This window comes from Phascolarctos cinereus, unplaced genomic scaffold (genome assembly GCF_003287225.1).
Source record: "Phascolarctos cinereus isolate Bilbo 61053 unplaced genomic scaffold, phaCin_HiC Scaffold_9;HRSCAF=440, whole genome shotgun sequence".
Taxonomy (NCBI): Eukaryota; Metazoa; Chordata; class Mammalia; order Diprotodontia; family Phascolarctidae; genus Phascolarctos; species Phascolarctos cinereus.
The window spans coordinates 30,109,401-30,134,498 of NW_027556402.1; the positions used below are offsets into that span (position 1 = coordinate 30,109,401).

Below are 25,098 nucleotides of genomic sequence, written 5' to 3' on the forward strand. Positions count from 1 at the left end.
CTCTCTTTGCATACATTATGGCCTCCCTCAAATACTGCCAGAGAGTATAATCTCTATATCAAACAATCTGATAAGTACACATAAAGCAGATGCTCATTCAAGGAATTATGGCAACAAGAAGCATTTTGTAAAACAAATTTTAAAATAAGTAGCCTAATGAGCTAGAAATCAATTCAGAAATGGTGGGCTCGAGTGAAAAACAAAACTCAACTTCATTGACTTAAGATCTCCTGGGTCTGTTATAATCAACCTGAAAGTGGCATCTGTTCCCGTGGGGTTGGGCAAAATCAGAAAATGGCCACTCTGGCTTAAACGTATTATGTATCTTAGTGATGCAACTTAGAAGTCATGTCTGAGAGGCTGTTTTATTTAAGGTGGGAAAGACAGGTCCTCTCTTAGTGTCTTTGAGGACTTTCCATGTTTATTGAACCTGGCTTGTGTTGTTATTGAAATCTCCCAATCAAAGAGCCCATTTTCATTCCATTCCCTCATTGCAATGAGACCTTCTACTAGGAAAAGTACATGTTGTCTTCATTTAAAGCTGGGTCCTCATCTTGGGGCCCATGAGCTTTTTTCTCAAAAAATATTTTGATAACTGCACTTTACTATAATTGGTTTTCTTTGTCATTTAATGTATTTTCCTTTATGCTTTTAAAGACATTATTCTGAGAACAGGATCCACAGACTTCACCAAATGGACCAAGGAATCGGTGACACAAAGTTAATACCTGTACTAGCAAATGCAAGCTCCCTGAGGGCAGGGACTGTTTCCTTTTTCTCTCTGAATCCCCAGCACACAGGATAGTGCCTAGCACATAGTAGGTGCTTGGTAAGTCCTTATTGATTGGCCCAAAGAATAAGAGACGCCCATTGTTTATCTAGTGATGAAGTGAGACTGAAATAACCATAGGGTCTTCCTGACTCCCTATGTGATGGCTTCTGTTCACTTGACAATTTCCTAAAAAAGCCTCCATGTCAGAGACACTAATTTACTGGCACAAACACAGCTTTTCAGTGTCCTGGAAATTTTATAACAATAGACTTTGTTTCAAGGGAACTTCTGCAGCTCCTTAAGAACAGGATGCTCTGAACCGAGAGATAATTAAGATACATTAAACTAGAATATATTTCCAATAAATAAGAGACTATTTTAATAAACCAACAGGCCCACAATTAATGTTCAATTATTTCGACAACTTCTTGCCTTTTCAGACCTCTCAGAGGTCAATTAGGAACGGGAAGGGAGTTCCTGAACAGACCATTGTGACTCACCTATGAAAGGTAACAGGAAACAGGCCCAGTCTTTCAAGAGTTGGTTGAAAAGACAAGTGCAAATAAAGCAAATCTGAAATTCTAATATCAACTTAAGCTTCTTCCTTCAATGCAATAGGACTTTTGACATCAAAAGAGTCAGATTTTAGTGACTAAAAAGGAAGTGGCTCTCTCTAGCTAGGTTTTTCACAACTTGTGTATTCCCATCATCAAACAAAGAAATAAATGCCAGAGCACCTACATGAAAGTAAACTCTCTCTACTAAGAGCCAAACTGAAACTTGAGCTCAACTCAAGGTCTGCAATGCCACTAGAAGTTTAATTACAGTGATTTAATGCAATATCTCTCTTTTGAATGAACAACACAGATTAACTGAGATTTCAACATAAACTTTGCTTAAACCAGGATTACAAAGTTTCAAAAGATCCTAATTTTTTCAATTTATTTTTTTCATCTTTTGTATTCTAATTCTCTCTCTAAAATTTCTAAAATTAAAAACAAAAGTCCGATCAATTCTTGGACAAATAAGTGAGCCTATTCAGGTATGAATCTAGTAAATGGCAAAATAAAAATCTGTTGCTTCTTGCCCTTCAGTAAGTACCTTCTGAGAAGGAAGAGTCTGAAGACCAATCCTAACTATTCTCCTTTCTGAGATGTTACCCAAATTTTTGTTACGTAAGTGAAAATCAATTTATTCAAGGAAAAAAATTCACCAAGAATATGTCAGAAGCCCCAACAAATCAATCAATAAACATTTACTAAGTGCCTAGTATGTGCCAGGCAAATGACAGAGAGAGAGAGAGAGACCTTTGAGATGATGGCAAGAATGCTTAGTTCCCTGAGAAAGCCTTCTAAATGTCTGTAAGGGGACTTCTACCAAAAATGGATCCCTTTAAGAAAGGTCTCTAGCCCTCCTTCCTTCTACATGGCCCCTTCCACACTATCACTTACCCCACCACCATGTCCTTGGGTCCAGCAGTTACAGTGCAGATTCCGTCCTCACAGTGTTTCCCCACCAGGCTATGAGCATGCAGGTGGACATGCTTCCCATTGGTGACCAACTGGACAATAACTTTTGCTGGCCCCACATAGTTGCAAATCTGAATGAGAAAACATTAAAAAAAAAACATTGAACACCAATGAACAAGGACACTTTGACATGATGGAAACAAAAATATTAACAACAGAAAGACAGAGAGAAGTGGTTCGGGGTGGAACCTTTATACAGTTGTAGTTTGACATAAAGGGTGCTGAATTTCAATGAAATATCGGCACGATGCAGCAATGGGCAAGAGTACTGATGGGTGGTTGGGACAGGAGGCCATTACTTATTGGTGGAAACCTGAGACCTAAAAAATGAGTAGGTATTTCTTGATTTTTTAGGTCCGATCCTCAAAAGTCCAAACCTTACATTCCTACCCATTTTTGAATTTATTCTGTTATATACCAGAGCTATCTTTTCCTTAAAATTTCAATCTGCCTTTTGTTTTTTATATTGCCTTCATTTCAGAATGTAGCCCTTCCTGTCCCCTATTCAGACAGCCATCTCTTGTAAAAAAAAAAACTGAAAGAAAAAAAAGCAATAAAATTGACCAACAAATCAAATGTGTCTTAACAATATATACAACATAGCATACCCTTAGTTCCCCCACTTTGCAAGAAGGGAGGGAGGTATAGTTGGTTTTTCTTTTTACGTTTCTTTGGGTAAAGCTTACCAACATTATCTTTCATAAAAGTCCCTGTTGCACTGTAGCATAGTGATTATGCTAACCCACAATCTAGCCATAATCCCCCATCAACAAATTACTTGGAACCATAGCCTAATACCCAATTCTCTTCTCTAGATGGAAATTAGGATTGTTCCATTTTGCTAATAAAGGTGAACTATATAAGCTTAGAGAACTAGGCTGGTGGCACATTAGATCAACACCTAACAAAGTTGGTGAAATCATGGTTAATGCTGGAGCACATGAAAAAGACTAGATACCCTAACACTATTAGAATAAATGTTACCAGCAGAGACTCTCTGAAATAACCGAGCTTCTTTCCAAATAATAAAACACTCACTTAGTTAATAATTTATTATTATTATGTAATTATTATATAATCATAATATACAATATAGCACTATATAATATATAATTATATATTGTATAATATATTACATCATGTATAAATTTATTATACAATATATACATAATATATAATATACAATGTATATTATATTACTATTTGTTTAATATATTGCTACATATGCTATACTATACCACAGTATGATAATTATATTATTAATAATTTAACATCCTCTTTTGCCCAATGCCCTCACAAGCTGCAGAAGGGACTGGCTTGTCCCTTACTTCTTCTCCACTACCCAAACTAGGGAGCCTAAGAAACAGGGCAAAGACAGAAAAAAGAATGGATGCTTGCCTAAACACCGTCCCGCCTCCCCTCACACACCGTCACGGCTTCAATGTGTGCAACTCCCAGACCACCAATCGTTTACCACAGTCTCCAAAACAATTCTCTCCTCCAATGCTACCTCTTACCAAATCCAAACCATCAAAGCCCTGGAATTCTATCCATCAGACTACCTGTCTTAATGCACTATCACATTATACACCTGGCATGACAATCATGTATGTCACAGTCTTCTTGCCCCGCTAGGCTAAGACTTCTTGTGGGCTGGGGCCATGTCTTGTTCAGTTTTGTATTCAAATGACTGCTTCAGAAAACATTTATTTAGCACTTACTAATTGCAGAGAAAACCCTCATTAGTAAGCATAGGATCACAGATCTAGAGCCAGGAGGCACTTCTGAGGCCATCTTGCCCAACTTTCTCAATTTATATATGGGGAAACTGAGGCCCAGAATCTTGCCCAAGGTCACCCAGGTAAAAAGCATCTGACGCAGGATTTGAAACCAAGTCTTCTGATCCCAGAGCCCATGCTTTTTCCACTGTTAGTCCCTGCCCAAAGGGCTTATACTCAATGGAGACAAATGACAAGTTGTACAAAAACATTTAAATACTAGGTAAGTTGAGGCAGCAGAAAACACAATTAACATGGGGGTTGAGGGGGGGAAGGTTACCAGAGAAGGCTTTACAGTGACAAACTGAAACCTGAAGGAATTTGGAGAGCCAGAATTCCTGGCATACAGTAAACTCTCAATAAATATTTGTTGCATTGAATTGGTGAGATTTTCCTCATTCCAAAGGAAGAGTCGTTCTTCTGGCTAAGATAGTAATTTGAGTAAATAAAACTACTTCCTAATCTAGAAAAAAAAACAAACCTGTTTATACAAAGCCTTTTACAACACTGAACCTGGACAAATCTTAATTCGTCATAAACCCAAAGGAAAATTTAATCTTTCCCAATTGATGTTCTTTATTTTCAGTATGCGTTAACACCTGACACAGAATCCAGAGATGTCTCCATTTACCTTTCCTTTCAGGATATATACATGTTAAGGATTTGGCTCTTCTCTCAACCTGTTTACACAGGACATTTTTGTCTGTTTCCTTAGGAGCCTGGACTGCCCATATTCATTACTAATTCAAGATGAGCCAGTCAGGTTAAGAGTGAAACTATGCTTTTCAAAAGTCTGGCTGAAGCATAACAGATTTTATCCCGCCCCCTATTTCAACTTTTGACTGAATCATGCTGTTTCAACTGTATATTGGGGGATGCAGCTCAAGGAGTCCTTATGGGAAAAGAGTAATAATCCTATGAAAGTACTGACCTCCATTATGTTTTCTTAGAATATCTAAGCTGGATTCTAAGGGGAAAAAAATTAAAATCACATCTCACCCATATTTCTATTGGCTAACTATGTTTATCTTCTACTGAAAATGAGATATAGAGTTGGGCCAGACATAGAATTTGGTCAGAAAGGTTTGTAGGAAAACTGGAGTAGGCAGGGTTGGAGTAGAGACATAACACAACTGACTCCTTCTTATATTCCTGAAGGCAAAGACGTCATGATGTAGCAGAGAAACTGAGAACAGAAACCAAGGCAAGAATTCTACCCATGAGACTATCAGCTAAGAAAGCAGACCAGCTCCCTGCTGACAAGCTTCTGGAATTTTGCACAAGGGACTTAAAACCTGGTAAGCACAGATTCTTTTGCATTTTAGCAACACGTTGATGCTTATTTTTTTCACACTCAAAACTGCCTATCTGTAGGCCTGGCAGGCAGGCAGCCCTAGTACAGAAACCATGTTTATTGTGAAAACATGCTGAAGCTAAAGTAGTTTACCATGCTTCTGGCAACTGCAAAGGAGGAACCATCCAGTAAATCATTACCTTATTTGGCCACTCACTAAAAGCTTAAGCAAAATCCTTTCCCAGAGACATAGTACAAATTAAGCCAGTTAGATATCACAGAAACATGGAATTTTAGAAATGGAAGAGGTTTTAAATATCATCTAATTCAACCTGCTCATTTTACAGATGAAGAAACTGAGGCACAGAGAAGTGTCATGATCTGCCCAAAGTTGCAAATTTCTTGACTCCCTGCCTAATCCTCTTTCATTTTTCTATTAAAGTGGGCAAGGAGGAATAAATAATACTAAGATACATACAAACAAAATTTCATGTCATTTAAAAACTTGCAATTATTCATTAGTTTTAAAAAGGTATTTTTTATTTCAGGGAAGGCAGAAATGTATTTAGACATTTTATTGACGGTCCCTCTCTTTTTTTAAACTTCTCTGTAACTTTCCACCCATCCCCAATGTATGTTTCATTCTGTACCTATAATCTACCACATCTTAATGGCAAGGAGGGACTCAAGCTACACCAATAGCATTCTGAAGTCCTGAATGGTCACAATGCTGATCAGATCTCTCTCCCTCTGTCTTTCTATCTCTATGTCCCTGACTCTCACTCTCTGTCTCTCTTGCCCACGCTCTCTTTCTGTATGTGTGTGTCTATCTGTCTGTCTCTCTCTCTCTCTCTGTCTTTCATTTCTGTCTCACTCTGTCTGTGTTGTATTTTCTCTCTCTGTCTTTGTGTCTCTGTCTTTCCATCTTTGTCTCTCTCTGTCTGTCTCTTTCTCTGTGTCTCTGTCTTTCTGTCTCTGTGTGTCTCTCTCTGTCTTTCCATCTCTCTCTCTGTCTCTGTCTTTCTGTCTCTGTCTCGCTCTGTCTCTCCCCCCCCTTCCTCTTTCCCTCCCCAAGTTTTATTAATGTTTTTCCCTTTGGAGCTACATCATTTTGACTTCCCATTGCCACCACCCACAAAACAAATACATAGAGATTTTCCTTCGTAACAAAAAATTACAACCAGGCTAAACAAGCCACTGGCTTCTTCTGACAACCATGCTCCCCATTCCCTAGCTCTCTGACTACAATGAGTCACGCTTCACCAGGAATCTTCTGAACTCCTGGCTAGTCAGTGCATTCATCAGAGTTCTGAAGCATTAAAAGGTTCTTTTTCTTTATGTTATCATGGTTATGGGGTGAACGATTTTCCCCATTTCACTTATTTTGATCTGCATAAACATTAGTTTATACAGATCTTGTGCTTTTCTGAATTCTTTATATTTGTCATTTCTTGTAGCACAATAATATTTTACTAAGGTCATACACCACCATTTGTATGGCTATTTCCTCAAATGCTGGACGCCAGCTTTTGTCCCCATTCCATACCACTATAAAAGTGCTTTAACAAACATTTCTGTACATCAGGGACCTTGCCCTTTGTCTCTGACATCCAAGGGTATATGCCAACTTCTGATAGCTTTCAACACTTCCCTCCTTTACATGCTTGTGGTCATTGTGTACATTGCCATCCTGGGCAGATCTGGGGATAGTTTCTCCACCAATATAGATTGCAACCTCTCTGGGAGGCGCTAGAGTGCACAGAGCACCGGACTTGGAGTCAGAAAGACCTGAATTCAAATCCAGCTTCATCTACTTACTAACTGTGTTTTCCTGGGCAACTCACTTAATCTCTGCCTGTCCCAGTTTCCTCATCTGGAAAACGGGAATGATAATAGCACCTACCTCCTCAAGTTGTGAGAATCAAATGAGATATTTGTAAAGTTCTTTGTAAACCTTCAAGTGTTATAGAAATTCTAGCCATTATTATTTTAAAATGATGATGATGGCTGATGATAGTGTGACCCTGGGCAAGTCACTAAATCGCTGCCTGCATCTACGTCCCAGGGTTGTTGCAACGAAAAAATGAGATAATAAACATAAGCACTTTGAAACTCTTAAAGCACTATATAATTACCAGCTAGTTTTATAATTCAGTAGCTGTTTTTTCAAATAATAAAAAAAAATCCATCCCCCTATATGGAACTATCAACTTGGCTGATGTTTGGTTAGTTTTGCTGAATTTCTTTTCTTCCCTTTCTTTATCTTTTTTGTTTGTTTGCTTTTTGCTAGGTAATGGGGTTAAGTGACTTGCCCAGGGTCACACAAGTTAGTAAGTGTCAAGTGTGTGAGGCTGGATTTGAACTCACGTCCTCCTGACTCCAGGGCCAGTGCTCTATCCACTGTGACCCCTAGATGACCCCTCCTTCTTTATCTTTTAAATTCTTTGTTAGAAGGAATTCTCTGGGAAGGGGTAAATATATTTGGAAATGAATGCAATGAAAAAAAAAACCAAACCAATAGATAACAATAATTTGTTTTTTAAAAGCAAGTCAAGTTGGGGAAGAAATCCCTCTAATTAATAAATCCTTTTTTAAAAAAAATAAATTTCTTAACAAACATTATCACACTGAAGCCAGCTTGCTTTAAAACTTAGCTAGGCTGGTCCACACACAACAGAAACACTGGGTGCATATTTGAAAGCTCTCCAGCTTTGGAGGACCTGTCAAAGCTTGTGCTGCATTGGCGCAGCCTCCCTTAACCCTGGATCACCCTGAAAACGTGGCGGAGGCCTCAGAAGAAGTCTTCCACACTGTATAAATTCTAAAATACAACATTAAGTGGAGTGGTTCAACAGCTATAAGGCTCATGACAGGCTTCACTCATGAGAAATCCACTGGGCTGCCATCTTAAATTGGGTGACAGCAATTGCATGCTGTCTTACTTTTACTATATCACGTCAAGATTCAAGAGTGTCAAGAATGAGGAACTTGAAGGTCTCTCTGAGGTAAAGAACCTGAACAATCTGCCTGTAACTAATGTATTTCTTGATCTATTTGGAAGAATGGGAAAGCATCATCTGGTCTTTACAGAAACCACATTGAATCTCCACAGAGGGGTAGCTGGCTGGAAATGGACTTTCCCAAACACCATCTGAAAGCAGAAGCTGAAATGTGATGATACACGATGGTGTCTCACACACACACACATACAGGCTCAGTGACCTATGCTCAGGGGAGACATTTACTCTCAAAATGTCACCTTCAGTCAGGTATGGATTTTACATGCTGGTACAAAAGCCACGATACCGCTATGCTTTGTAACAGAACAACTAACAACAACATTAGGGCTATTACTGTCATATCATAAAGGGCAGGTGGCACCATGGCCTGAGAGCCTGAAAGAGGAAGGGTCAGGGCCTTCCTCTGACACACATCATGTAACTCTGGGCAAGTTACTTCACATTCCAGTGTTCCAGGGACCTCTCCAAGAACGTAAGTTAGCAAGAGAGTACTGACTCGCATCAGTGGAAGGCGTTTGTTCACCTGGGACTTTCAGTGAAATCTACAGGTGAAGTCCTATCTAATCGTATATAATAAAAGATGATACGAGAGAGATACGTGAGTGGGACAGGAGACAGACTGGTCAAGCCTCGGGACGCAAGGATTCTGGATGGACAACTGATGCGCTATTATTACTATTATAATAGTAAAAGATCCAGGGGAGGGCTCCAGCATCCTGAGGGGAGTGTTTACAGGACAAGAGACAAAGAGGACTAGCTGGCTTATGTGAGTTGTAATTTGTACCAGTGGAGGGAATACCTACATCAATAAAATCAAAATATAAAAATTTTACTAAAAATTTTACTAATCTATCTGCTGTGATGGGATCTTAGACTTTTGAGCTGGAAGGATCTTAGGGATAATTTAGTCACCTAGACAGCTTATGGAAAAAAGGGCAGGGGGGCAGTTAGGTGGCACAGTGGATAGAGCACCAGCCCTGGAGTCAAGAGGACTTAAATCCAAATCCAGTCTCAGATATTTACTAGCTGTGTGACCCTGGGCAAGTCACTTACCCCCAACTCTCTCTCTAAAAAAAAAATCTAGACCTGCGAGTTCACTGGTGTACAAAACTCCCAGGACAGAAGTTTCCTCAACTGGTCCAGATCAACAGCTCATCTGAATGTAACAGAATCATCTGGGGCACTGAGAGGTTGAATGACTGTCCCAGGGTCATGTAATCACATAGACCTGAGGTAGGATTTGAACCTAGGCCTGCCTGACTACAAAGCTAGTTCTCCATCCACTGTGGCATGCTGCCTATGGAGAACTTCTTAAAGATATAAATCGTTCTATGAGTTTAAGTCTATGGTTACTTCTTCCAAGGGCGCAGATTATAACCCATCCACACTTTCTTGTCCTGTGTGATTCCTGTCCACAAGAATATATATGTGTGTATGTATATGTATACACACACACACACACACACACACACATATAAAGCATATAATTATATGGTATATTATATAGCATAACTATAATATATAATCATATAGCATATGTGAATGTATATTGTGTATCACATATCATATAGTATAACTACAATACATGATATCATATAGTATGCATTATATATGAAATGGTGATACACCACAATCTTTCCCAATAAATATGGGAGTGAAGCAAAGATGCCACTCTTCTTATGAAATGCTAGAAATAGCAATATGATAACACAAAGAAATTAAAAGCTTAAAGACAGTAAAAAGGGGATAAAACTATTCATTTTTGCTGATGATATGATGATATAACTGTAAATCTTAAGGAATTGGCAAAGATTCTAATTGAGACAATGCTTATAGTAAAGTTGCAGGCTACAAAAAACATCCTCAAAAAGCAACAGTATATCTATATGATAACAAAATTTGAGAAGCAATAATGGAAGGGAAATCTCATTTCAAATATCTACAAAATACATTTTATATATAGATACACACACACACATATATAATGTGTGTATGTATTTTTGCATACATACAAATACATGCAAACACACACAGAGATGGACCAGATCAGTGGACTGGTCAATCCTAATGAATGGCATAATCTTGACCGACTGGCATTCTTTGCGCATTTGGCTTTTCTCTAGTTAGTTGTTAGATGGTAGTCTTCTGATTGGCTGTGAGTCTCATTTAGAAAGTTCTCTAATGCTCCAGGGCTTGAGACCGTCAACCTTCTGTAATCCACAAACTAGAGCATCTTGTTGACTTCACCATCATCTATAAAGAAATTGTCTCCTACTTGGAGCCCAATACTAGGTATTCTCTATGATAGTGACAAACAACTTTGGTAAGAATACACCTCCCAGCTTTTTGTTGCTGCATTTTTCAAGGGGTCTCACATGGGAGACATTTTTTCAGAAGAGAGCCTTTAATGACGCATTTGCTCTTTCAAACATCTTGGACAAATCATCTCCTTAATTTTATTAAAACGAGAGCTTCTGCTGGAATACGGCTCATACTGAGCTACTGAAGCTAATTAAGAAGAGGGAGGGGCTAGCGGGATTTTATAGTTCTCTCAGATATTGAAACATCCTGCACCATCAGTCATCTTGACTTTTGCCCTGCCACCCGACTTCGATGACTTTAGAGGAGAGAGTGAGGCTACTGACTTTGTGTAGCTCTGCCACACTTAATACAATTCGCAAGCAAGTCAAGACATCACCCCATGATGTCATTGGTCCTCTTTGAGAACAAAGGATGAACAACAACAATAATAGTAACCACTTCATTCATTCAACACACATATTTTTAAACTAGATTCATAAGCTCAAAGAAGGCAGGGATTATGTCATTTCTCACCTTTATACTGCAGCTCCTAGGATGGTGCCTAATGCACACATAATGGGTATTTAATGAATGTTTGCCAGATTGTTTTGTTGTTAGATTCCTTTCTGTTCTAGCATTGCATAGTCACAAGATGACATCCTTAGGGCAGATCTCTTAGCAACGAAACGAAATCAAGTGTTTATAAGAGTCTGTCCTTTTGTTTAATATTTATTGAGCAACCATAAAGCACACTAGAATGGAATACTCAATACTATCCCCTCTCTGGATGAGCTTCTATTCTATGGTGTACCAATAAATTCATGTCCCATCCTTTGTATACACAGATGGTATTACTGATCTGATTCTGACTAGGTTGTACCAGTCACCATCACTGATCCATGCTGATCCAATCAGACTCTCTCACTTGCACCCCTCTTTACTAAAAGAATACTTTTTAAAAATTTGTATTTATTTTATTTTTAATTTATGGAATAAAACAAGCATTTCCATAACACAGTACAATAAAAAAAGATGATTGCATATGAAACTGCAAATCTATTACATACAACCTGTTTTTCTATCAAATATATTGAATTTCTATTAAATATATTAATATTATTTGTATTAAATTATATTAAATATATAATAAAGTTATCGTGTAAATTTCTTTTTTTCCTTTTTTCCCCTTTTTCTTCCCCTCTCTACCCTTGAGATGGTTACCATTAGATACAAATATGTATGTGTGTATGTGTGTGTGTGTGTGTGTGTGTGTGTGTGTAAAATCATTCTATATATATTTCTATTTATCAGTTCTTTCTCTGGATGAAGACAGTGTCCTTCACATCCTTTGTAGTTAACTTGGGTATTTATAATAGTCAAAATGACTTAGTTGCTCAAAGGTGTTCTTAAAACATTACTGTATGTATGTACTGTATACAACGTCCTCTTGGTTCTGCTCATTTTGCTCTTCATTATTGGGAGAGGTGTGTGTGTGTGTGTGTGTGTGTGTGTGTGTGCGTATGTATGTACGCATGCACAGTATACATGCACATATGCTCATAGGAGAATTGGTGACCAAGGAATATAGGAAACTTTTAGGTTCTAACCACACACACTGTCCATCTGAGAACACACTGGCAAAATGACCTACATATAAATGCACCTGGTTTTAACTCTCATGCCATTTTGTTTTCATTTCTGCCACTGTTTTATCCTTATAAGCATCATCTACATCAAGTCCCTCTGTCTCTCACCAGTTCTCAACAGCAGAGGCATAGGCACTATCATTTAGGAAACAGACTAAGAGCAGACCTTGGACAGTTCTATGACCCTAAGGCATTGGACTTCTAGTGCCTCAAGTCTATAACACAACAGTTGCAGATTTGCAGATTTGCGATTTCCCTACACGAATGCAATCCCAGGTTCAGAACAAAAAGCCAACATCAAAACATCAACAAAGGATGCCTTCTAGCTTCCAGCAGTCTATGAGGCTGTAAATAAGGCTGACAGTGGTGACTGTAAGACATCTGGAAGTTCTATAAAGAGCAGTCCTCCTGTGAAATCTGCCAGTAGGAGCTTTTTAGGATGAGGTACAGTTTCTCAATCGGCTTGGGGGTGGGCCAAAACAGTGGGATGGGTGGAAAAGAACTGTCATCAAAGAGGTCATGATAAGACTGAAGTGACACCAAGAGGGTGAGAAAAGGCAATAAATCACAGTGGTTCAGTCTCCAGGGTGAAACAGGTCCCAGCTGACTCTGCCCCAGGCTCTTTGGAATCCAGGCCAGTGATCTCCAACTCACAACCACTACTCATTGTTTCTGCTAGAAGCTAGGTGGAGGAATGTCTCTGGCGCTTGCATTTAATGGAAAGAACTGAAAAAAAGAAGGCAAATTTGAGCCTCTAGACACTAAAATTGCTGCCTATCACAGTGCTCTGAACATAGTAGGTTTTCATAAATTTATGCTGAATAGAACTGAATTGCATCAGGTCTGGGAAGGAGGTAACCCTGAATATCTTCCTGTCTTCTATCCAAACCAAGATTTGGGATATATAAAAACTATAGCAAATATAGCGATACAGCTATCTATGTGTAGATGATGACAACAATAATTATAATATAAACTAACAGATGTGATATATACACACATATGTGCACGCATGTGCATATCTACATTTCACTTATAATGAGTGTGCTAAGTGCTTTACAATTATGATCTCTTTTGATCCTAACAATCTTGCAATGAGGTAGGTGCCATTATTATCCCCATTTTACAGATGAGAAAACTGAGGCAAATAACGATTAAGTGACTAGGCCAGATAGCAAGTATCTGTGCTGGGATTCGAACTCAAGTCTTCTTGACTTCAGACTCAGCACTCTATCCACTGCACCACCTGGCTGCCCCTTAGGCACAGATATATGCCTCAGTGTGATCACGACCATAATTTTAAAAAATTATAAATTCAAATGGCTCATAATCCTCAAATCTAAGGAAAGCTCTCTATGTATTGTCTCCATCTGTGAAACACTTGTCACTTGTAAACAGACTCCACTTAGGTCCCACCTCCTACTGGAATACTTCCCACACCCTCTTAGGTGTTAATATTCTCTTTCTCTGTTCAAAGGGACCTTGAAGGAAGCCTTTATCTCCTTATTATCTCAGATGTCCCTAGTAGAAAGCTTACATCTCCTCACTGGAGATAGAGGCTGCTTTGGTTTTATCTTTCTATTTCTAGTGTATAGAAATCAATGGAACACCAAGCATTTATTTATTAATTAACAAATTAATTAACAAGCACCTACTGCACTCTAGGTACTGGGGATATGAAGACAAAAGTGATATTGTCCCTGCCCTCAAGGAGCTTACTGGTACAGGTAGCCAGAATACAGTTGTTGATTGTACAGAATATGCCTTGCCTATTGGGTTGATTTTAACTCTTCCCCAAAACAAATTATCTTGTTGAATGTGGATTCAGATGGCCGATTATTTGGAATCCTTTTTTTTTTGCAAGTGGAAATAATCTACGTCCTAGGCTTTGAGGTAGACCTTATAACTAAACCACTTTGTAAATAAGAAAGCCTGGCATAAATTATCTAATTTTCATAGTGCAGCACAGAGCACGTTATTGGTAAAAGTAGGTACTGGATAACTCTGAGGCCTTAGGCAAGTGCCCAAGTCTTAGCCTCTTTTTAAAAAATTTATTTTATTTTTAATTTATAGAATAAAACAAGCATTTCTATAATATAGTACAATAAAAAAGATAATTGCACATGAAACTGCAAATCTACTACGCACAACTTGCTAGTCCTTTCAAATATACAAAAAATTATTGTATAAATTTCTTTGTTTTTCCTTTTTTTCTTAATTAACTACAGTACCTGGCACATAGTAAGATAGGTATGTATGTATATATGTATATTATATGTTATTATATATAATATACTGTATATAGTATATTGTCTATATACATGTATATATACTATATATGGTATGTATTATATGTTATATTGTATACACACATGTATATATACTATATAGTATATCATATTGTATATATACCTGTATATATGATATATTATACATATATAATATATATGATATATACATAATACATATATATGCATATGTATATATTTATATACAAAATTATTTCTATTATCATCATCTACATGTAGATCAATATATCGGCATAATTGCTATAGTTTTTCTAATTCCCAACCTTGCTTTAAATAGAAGACAGGAAGACATTCAGGGTGACTTACTTCCCACATCTGATTCAAATCAATTCCATTCAACATACATATATTAAAACAGGGATAATAACAGCATGTATTTCTCAAAGTTGTCAGGATCAAATGAGCTAATCATTGTAAAGGAGTTTATGTCTCACTACGCAAATCTATGATAGAAAAGTTGCAGATCTGCAATGGACAGAGTTTCCTCACTGAGATCTCCCTACACAACGCAATGACAATCAGACCAAAAAGCCAAACCGAAACGATCAACAAAAGATGCTTTCTAACCTCTCAGTCTGTGAGTCTATGAAAAGGGTTGATGGCAGTGATTTTAAGACATTTAAAAGTTCTATAAAAATCAGTCCAATTGTGAGGGTAATATAATAACAAAATAATAACTAAAACTCTCTAGACCCAATCACACTATACTCAAATATTATTTAAAAAGACATGAACACTATACAATTATAGTGGGAATGGGGATGGGCTTTGACAGCATGGAAAATAAAAATTCAGAGATAATGAAAAAAATTTTAATTTTAGAAATTCAATTCCCTTTTCTTTTCACCATGAAATCATTTATCAGCATTACTCAAAAATAGTCAAAGTGACTACAGCAAAAAGAAGCAAAGTCCCTAGACAATGAGCTACTGAAAAATCAAGAACTGTCCATACTTGCACTGTGTCAGAAATACTTTCATGACTAAAGTTAGCCAGAAGTGGAAGCCAATGAACCATAACCGAAAGAGGTTTGACAGAAAAAAAACTCTGAAATCAATGAGTCAGATTACCAAGTCAGAAGGTTTACTTAGCCCTCTTGTATCTGAGATAGAGTTAAGTTCTGGGTTGGACCTTTCAAACTTAGACTAACAACAATACTACTAATAATGACAATTCTTAGTCATTTGGGGTTAAGTGACTTGCCCAGGGTCACACAGCTAGTAAGTGTCAAGTGTTTGGTCTGACGCCAGATTTGAACTCACATCCTTCTGACTTCTGGGCCAGTGCTCTATCCACCTCGCCACCTAGCTGCCCCAACAATTCATTTTTCTAAAGTGCCTAAAGGTTTATATCCTAGGTAACCAAGTAGGTACAGCTGGACTTAGTGTTGGGAAGATGAGTTCAAATCTAGTCTCACTTACCAGCTATGTGACCATGGACAAGCATCACTTAACTCTGACTCAACCCCTCTCTCAGGTTTCTCATCCATAAAATGAAGATAATAAAAGCACCTTTATCCCAGGGTTTTTGTGAGGAGAAAATGAAATGATATTTATAAAGCACTTTGCAAATCTTAAAGTACTATATACATGCTAACATTATCATTATCTTTGTTGTTGCTTACTTCTTTTCTCAAAATACTTCTGGGAGATTAGGGCTGAAAATTGTGTTAGCCCAATTTTACAGAAGAAAAAACAGACTCAACAGTTAAATAATTTTCTAGAAGGATTAAGAGTCAAAGCTGGTACTCGGATCAAAGAATCAGATTTGGAATCGTTCTACTCCTCATTTTACAGATGGGGAAACTGAAGTTGACGGCCATTAAATGACTTGCTCAAGAATTCCTAGGTGGTGCACAGAGGCAGACATGATTCAAACCCAGATACTTTCACTAAAAACAAACAAATCCAACATACTTTATTTATTTACTCGGTGAGAAATGAACAAATGAACAAAAAAAATGATTTAGGCCTCTCAAACCACGAATAATTTTGAATGAAAGCTAAAAACTTGATAAAGCTGAGAATATTTGATATTGTGATCCGGTCAAGAAATGAAGTGATTTCTTTCTCCAAAAAAGGGCAAGTAATTATTTCAATACTATATTTTTCTGTTAAGAAAACCAAACTTTACATCAACTTCATTGAAAGCATCTGATGAGGGAATAGTAATGGAGATAATTTGACTCTTAATCATCTAAAAAATCCTTCGAAGTTCACCAGCTCTACACAGAATTTAATTTGCATTACAGTAAATACAGCTGCAATGCAGAACAGGGATGGGAGACATTTTGGTGGCTGCTGGAAGAAAGCCAATGAAGTGTTCCTTTCTTCAGAAGGAAAGTACATGAAATAAAGAACACTTCAATTATTCTTCTGAGATTTCCTGTGGAAAACCCCCACTAAATTAAGAGAATTTCAAGTGAGTAAAACTGGGAAATTTTCTATGTAAGATTTTTCACCCTTTAATTGGTTATTCTAAACACCAGGACACCAATAGGGCAAAACAATGAAGCCCATCTAAGTGACAGACTGAGGTTAACCAAAATACTGTAACAGTGATACATGATGATGATTAAAAAAAAAAAGAATGGCAAAATTCACAGGAAGGAGAAAATATCACATGTTCTGACATGCTCCAACACAATCAGGCTAAACGGTGTTGTGGAAAATAACTGTACTTTTAACTGGCAGCCAAACCAATGCACACCACCACAATCACTAACAACAGGGGCCGCAGCAATACCTACTCACATTTGTAGAGAACTTTTAGAATTTACAAAGCGTTTTCCTCACAACCACCCTGGTACAGATGGGGAAAACTGAGTCTCAAAGATGTGACTGACACTATATGAAATATCAGAACCTGGTCAGCTGCCTCTAAAACAAATTCTCTCTCTCTCTCTCTCTCTCTCTCTCCTCCTCCTCCTCCTCCTCCTCCTCCTCCTCCTCCTTCTTCTTCTTCTTCTTCTTCTTTCTTCTTCTTTTCTTCTTTCTTCTTCTTCTTCTTTCTTCTCTTCTCTTCTTCTTTCTTTTCTCTTCCTCTCTCTCTTCTCTCTCTTTTTTTTTTTTTTCTTTTCTTTTTTCTTCTCTTTCCTTTCTTTCCTCCTTTCTTTTTCCTTCTTTATCTTCTCTCTTCTCTTTTCTTCTCTCTTTTTCTCTTCTTTTTCTTCTCTCTTCTCTTTCTTTCTCTTTCTTCTTCTCTTTTTCTTTTCTCTCCTCTCTTCTTCCCTCTCTTCTCTCTCTTTTCCTTCTATTATCTTCTCTTCTTTTCTTCTCTCTCTCCTCTTTCTCTTATCTTCTCTTCTTTTCCTTCTCTTGTCTTCTTTTCTCTCTTTTTCCTTCTCTTCTTGTCTTCTCTCTCTCTCTTCTCTCTCTCTTCTCCTCTCTCTCTCTCTCTCTTCTCTCTCTTCTCTCCCCCGTCTCTCTCCCACTACTCTCTCTCCCCCCTGTACCACTGCTTCTCCAAATCACAACACAAACTCCTTAAGTCAACAACAGAATGTAAAAAATCTAGATGGAACTTTCCATTCTTATGTGAGTCTTCTCAAATGAAAAAGAAAAAAAATCAAAATAGAAAGCAAGACAAAGTAATCTCTTCCTTTGTATTGTACAAATGTGACACTAATTAAACAGTTTTGACAAAGACCTCAGTAAACTTTGTTCCCATGTATTCCAAAGAACTCCTCACCTTCCCAGAATGTAACAGACAGGCTCTGTTAAAATGCTGTAGGAGTGGTATGATATGAGGCAGCATTTAGCTCATAAACCAAGTCCCAGGAGGCTTATTAATAAGTAAAAAACATATCTGATGACAAGAAACAGAAAGACACAGCCAGCACTTGATAAGAGTGGCTAACTCTTATGGGAAAAGTAGGGGCTCTGAGAGAATAAGTTTAGAACTGGGAAGAATTTTATTATGTTAAATAAATTCAACTTTTATTAAGAGCTTACTATGTGCCCTGGAACTATGTTAGGGGCCGAGGATATAAAATCAGAAACAAAACAGTCCTTATTCCTAAGAGATTTAGCTTAGGGGTGGGAAAACAAATACAGTACAGACCCATATAAGAATGCCACAGAGAAGGCCCTGATTAGGGCAAAGAGCAATCAATGATGCCATTAAAAATTGGAGGGACAAGGGATCACTTTCAGCTGTGGTGCCTGGGAAAGGCTTCAGAAAAGTAGGACCCCCTAAACTGGGTCTTCCTTAAAGGAAGCAAATTTAAAGAAGAGAGTGCCTTTGTTCCTAGGGGAGGCAGACTGCCAGACAAGCTCATTTTAAAGATGGTGGAACAAGTCTGCCCAAGTAATCATGTACTTTTTTTAAATTTTATTTTATGTGAAGACTCTCATTTGGATTTGTTCAATGTTCCCTGAGAATACAAAAGTTGAAGAAAGCATGTCTGAAGTGTCGCTTCCTCATCCAGGTCTTATCCCTAACCATAGAAGTCTCATGAGGTTCTGTCCTGGGCCTCCTTCTCTCCTCCCTCTAAACTGCTTTACTTGGTGATCGCAATAACTCTCACGAATTTAATTACCCTCTCTATGCTGATGGTTCTCAATTCTACCTATCCTTGCGCCCTCTCTGCTGACCTCCACTCTCACATCTCCAACTCCCTTTCAGACATCTCGAACTGGATGTCCAATAGACATCTAACTCAAACCCTCCCCAAACCTAACTTTCCTATTCCTGTAGAGGGCAATGCCATCCTCCTAGTCCCTCAAGCTCACAATCTAGATGTCATCCTTGACTCCTCACTATTTCTCATCTCCCATACCCAATCTGTTGCCAAGGACTGCTGATTTTACCTTTTCAACCTCTCTTGAATATGCCTCCTTCTCTCCTTTGACACTGCTACTGTTCTGGTACCAGCCCTCATCCCCTCACACCTGGACTATTCCAATAGCCTGCTGGTGGATCTTCTTGCATCAAGTCTTCCCCCTCTTCAATCCATCTTCCATTCGGCCACCAAGGTGATTTCCTAAAGCGCATGTTCAACCAAGTCACCCCATTCCTCCCTCCCCACTCAATAAACTCCAGTGGTTTCCTGTGGCCTCCAGAAGCAAATACAAAAGGTCTTCTTACACTTACTCCCCAACATGTAGGTCCCCAAAGGGAGTGATACCAGCCTCTGGGGAAGTGCAGTAGTAGCCTCATGTGCAACTGGGGGGCATTGAATAAAAACAGGAGGGCAGTGGAAGCATAAGGAAAGAAGAGAATTTTGAAAACTATGCATACATGTTTCATCTGTTGTGTAACAGAGTTAAAGTCCTAGTGATTACATTACTTTCCAATAAACACACAAAATGCAAGTTATAACTAATTAGTGGTCAAGTCCACTGACACTTCTTAACAAGCAATTGTTGGCAAGTGAGCACAACGCTCATTGTTGGGAGGCCAGCATGCATGGGCAGAAATATGTGAGTATAATGACTTGTTTACAATACGATACTATATGTCATATAGTATACAATTACACAGTACAATATTGTGTCATCAAAATTTCAATGCAGGGAAAAAACACACATTTACAATAAATTACTAAATTTAAGATGCATCATTTTAAAAAATACATATTTTATGTTTTTTTTGAAATGATGCAAATTTCAAAAAAAAAAGTTAAAGGGTTAAAGAAAGCAGATCTCTGGGGAGGCACTGAGTATTTTTTTTAAAGGGGGCATAGGCCAAATAAGTGTGGAAACTTCTGTCTAGTCCAACTTATATCTAAGAAAGAATCCCCACTATATAGAAACCACAGAAGAAGGTCATCTGGCCTCTACTTGAAATGATGTGATCTGAGCCCAAGTAGCCAAGTATTTGAGCCACAACTTAAAAACTGATCATCTGAGTTTGACTTCAATGCTCCCTCCACTAAACCATTTGCCAAACTGTATTATCTGTATACATTATACATGTCTACTGTGTGTCATCTTCTACACAAGGTGTCCCAAAAATCTTTAGTGCAGTTTCAAGTTTTAACAGCTTGGCAGGGGTGGGGAGCCTGCGGCCTTGAGCCCACATGTGGCCCTCTAGGTCCTCAACTGCAGCCTTTCACTTGAGGACCTAGAGGGCCACAAGTAGCCTGGAGGCCACAGGTTCCCTGGTATAGAGTGTCCCAAGTAGACAGGGTTTTCTGCACCTTTCCAGACTTAAATAAATAGCACATCCCATAAGTCTTGGTGCATTTTTAAGCCATTAAAGCTTTAAGATAGTACAGCTTAAAACTACACTAAGACCCTCAGGAAATGCTGTGTATTTAAGGCTGGAAAAGTGGAGAAACTAAATGCCATTCTGAATACTGCCTGGGCTTTCACATGTTGTTATACTTTTAGACCAACTTGGGAACCCAAAATGATTTGAATAATTCTAGAGAAGGATAACCAGGACAGTGAAAAGAAAGATGGCAGATGAAGACTGGATGAAAGAGCCAGGAATGCTTCATCTGTCAAAGAGAAGAAAACATGGCAGCCGTAACTACTATCTTCAAAGATTTGAAGGGTTTTCATATAGAAAAGGGATGAAAATGATCGTGCTTGGCCCCAGAGTGAACAGCTCAGTACAATTCAACTCAAGAAACAATTATTAAGCTCCTACTATGTGCAAGGCCCTGTGCTAGGGGATATGGAAACACAAAAATGAGACAGATCCTGTCCACAAGGAGCTTCCATTCTACCCAACATGTACACAGCTAAGTATATACAAAAGAGATTCAAAACAAAGTGATTTCAGGATGAGCTATGCTCAGAAGGGGACCAGAGATTCTGAGGCAAAGATGAGGAGGGGGAGCATTCCAGGAGCTGTAAACAGCCAGTACAAAGGCCATGGAGGAGCAGCTAGATGGTGAGGTGGATAGAGTACTGACTTTGAAGTCAAGCGGACCTGAGTTCAAATCCGGCCTTAGACCAAACAATTGATACTTACTAGCTGTGTGACCCTGGGCAAGTCACTTAACTCCAATTCTCTTAAAAAAAAAAGATGCAATCATCAATGACACAAGTGAAAACCATGATCACTTTCACTGATTTTTGATGAAATAAGGGGAGAATTTTTATTTTGCCTAAAAAAAAAAAAAGGCCATGGAGCAGGAAGGATAGACAGGAATAAGTAGCTCAGTTTGGCCCAAACACAGAAGGCCTGGCAGCGGAGTGTGAAGTCAGTCTGCAAAGGTCCACAGACAAACAGTAAACCAAAGAGTTGGTTGTTAATCTAAGAAGCACCAAGGAGCAAAAATTGAAGCTTCCTAAGCAGGGCAGTGATACGGTCTTTCAGTCATGTCCAACTCTTTGTGACCCCATTTGGGGTTTTCTTAGCAGAGATATTAAGTGATCTACCCTTTCCCTCTCCAGCTCATTTTACAGATGAGGAAACTGAGGCTGGGCTGAGTGACTTGCCCAGGGTCATACAGATAATAAGAGGAGTCTTCCTGACTCCAGGCCCTAGTGACAAGGTCAGACCTACGCTTTAGGAATATCATTTTGGTAGCTGTGTGGAATTGTGATTAGTGAGGCACGAAGACCAACGTGGAAACTACTGCACTAGTTCAAGTGAATTCAAGTAATTAAGGCCTGAACTAGATAGCTAGGTGGCCTAGAGTCAGGAAGACTTGAGTTCAAATCCAGCCTCAGACATTTACTAGCTGTGTGACCCTGGGCAAGTCACTTAACCTTGATTGCCTCCCCCCCCGCCAAAAAAAAAAATAGAGTCAAATCTAGCCTCAGATATTTCCTAGCTATGTGACCTTGGCAGAAGCTGAAGCAAAAAGAGGTTAAGTGACTTGTCCAAGGTCACATAGCTAGTAAATGTCTGAAGCCATATTTGAACTCAGAACTTCCTCACTCCAGGCCAAGCTCTCTATTCACTGTGCCACCTAACGACCCTTAAGTAAAATATGATGATAAACACAGTGTCCCAAAAGTCTTAGTGCAGTTTTAAGCTTTCACTGCTTTTGTATTATCATATGAGAGCACAGGTTCTTAACTATTTTAATATTATGGAACCCTCTGGCAGTCTGGAGAAACCAAGCCTATGGACCCCTTGTCAGAATAATAGTTTAGATGTCCAAAATACAATACATAAGATTATGAAGGGGACCAACTATATTGAAATACAGTTGCCAATATTTTATATGGATATATTATATCAACATATTGATATTGTTATATCAGTTATGTTACATATAATATACACACATGCTCACACAAAATAATTATACTTCCCCAATTCACTCATTCATTCATTCATTCATTCATTCAGTAAACACATATTAATCATCTATTATGTGCTAGACATTGGAGATACAAAGACAAAAAAAGATAGTTTCTGCCCTCGAAGAACTTATATTCTGTTATAGGGAATAACATAAGCAAAGCTAAATAAATACAAAGTACGCTCAAAGTAAAAACAAAGTAATTTCTGAGTGAAAGGGCACTGGGAGCTGGGGGAACAGGCAAGGTCCTGTCGTTCTTAACATGAAGAAAACTTGGAAATCGACGATAGGAAGAGGTAGGACATTTGAAGCTTGCAAAGACACGGAGGCTGGACATGAAATTTGGTGCATAAAGAAGAGCAAGAGGGCCAATCAGGCTAGACAGAATAGTACATGCAGAAGAGCAATGCTTTAAATGGCAAACAGGAGAATCTGAATACTGAGGCATGTGGTAGCCCCTGAAGCTACGTGCATTACAAGTCTTTGATCCTCACAACCCTGAGAGGTAGGTGCTATTATGACCCCATTTTACAAAAGAGGAGACTGCATTCCTGATATTCCTAAAGCGTAGGTCTGACCTTGTCACTAGGGCCTGGAGTCAGGAAGACTCCTCTTCCTGAGTTCTAATCTGGCCTTAGACACTTATTATCAGTATCCTGGGCAAGTCACACAGGTAGTGCCAAATTTGAATTCAGGTCTTCCTGACTCCAAGTCCAGGGCTCTAGCCCTGTACTACCTAGTTGCTGAAGCAGCATCTGGGGGGGGGGGAATGACAAAGTAGAAATTATGCTTTAGAAATATTAATTTGGGGGCAGCTAGGTGGCACAGTAGATAGAGCCTTGGAGTCAGAAGGACCTGAGTTCAAATCTGGCCTCAGATACTTGAAACTTACTAGCTGTGTGACCCTGGGCAAGTCACTTTACCCCAACTGCCTCACCAAAATTTTATATATATATACACACACATATATATACACACACACACATATATGAATGAATTTGGCAGCTATGTGAAGGATGAATTGGAGAATGGATACAAGCAAAGTAATTAGAAGTACAGCATCGGGGTGGGGAACCTGCAGCCTTGAGGCCATGTGGTCCTCATAATCATACTAGGAGGTATGTAGTATGATACCTGGCCCAGGTAATCATACTATAAGACAAAAGAACCCCAAAAGGTATCAGTAAAAAAAAAACACAAAACATAAAAAAACTTTGGTAAAGTACAAGCCTCACATGCTAAAAACTTTTCCTAAATGAAAGGCTTTTAAAATATGATAAAATTTACATGAATACACCCAAAAGCTAGCATTATTTGCAATGGAGAAACAATAGTTTTCCAGTAAATTAGAAGCAATGAACAGATGCCTCCTTTCCCCAACTATTATCTGACACAGTACTAGAAAACCTCTAATGTTTTGAATGAATGAACTGCCATAGTAATAAGCCAAGAGAAAGAAATTAAAGGCAGATGTGACCCAACTAATCTTATTGGCTGATAAAATGATGATTTACTTAGAAAAGGCCAGGGAATCAGCAAAAGCTTCAGTACAATAACATGATCAAGAGCTCAGTAAATTAACAGGAGGCAAAAAAAATCCACAAGATCAACAGCATTTCTATATAGTAATAAGAAAATTCGAAAGAAAATGATAGAAAGGGAAGTCTCATTCAAATCAACTACGAAGTTCATAAACTACCTGGAGATATTTTATAAATATAAATGAATAAATAAATGGGTAGGTAGATAAAAAACAAAAGCACACTCAAGACTTAAAGAAATACAATTTGAAAAGACTCTTTAAAGAAATAATCAGTTACTTAATTGGAGGGATATTTATGGCTCCTGATTGAATTGCACCAACAGAATAAAAATACTACTTAAAGTAATATATTAGGGCTCTACCAATTAAACCGACAAGAGGATACTTTATAGAGCGAGACCAAAATAACAAAATTCATTTGGAGGATGAGAAGATCTAGAATCACAAGGAAAATAATGGAAAAAGGAGAAATGGAGGATAAAAAGTAGCATCCTAGGCTCAGATTCTTATAATCTAGCCAATAGCTCACAGATGTTCAGATTTCTTAAGAGTCTGGCTACTATGGTGGATCTTTAAGGAACCTTGTCTTTGGCTGAAAAAACAGCAGCACCCTCAAGCTTGCATTATTCTATAAAACCTCATCAAATGTATTTTATACTAATATGATTGTACATATATAGCCTATATCAGGTTGCAT

At 38.3% G+C, this 25,098-nt stretch overlaps 1 protein-coding gene across 1 annotated transcript in view; it reads right to left on the reverse strand.

Moving 5' to 3' along the window:
• The window catches only part of NFKB1 (nuclear factor kappa B subunit 1), a 159,613-nt gene that overhangs the window by 46,504 nt on the left and 88,011 nt on the right, over positions 1 to 25,098 (reverse strand). Inside the window, 1 exon segment of the mRNA XM_020988300.2 lies at positions 2,224 to 2,372. Within this exon segment, the coding sequence (XP_020843959.1) occupies positions 2,224 to 2,372 (149 nt within the window).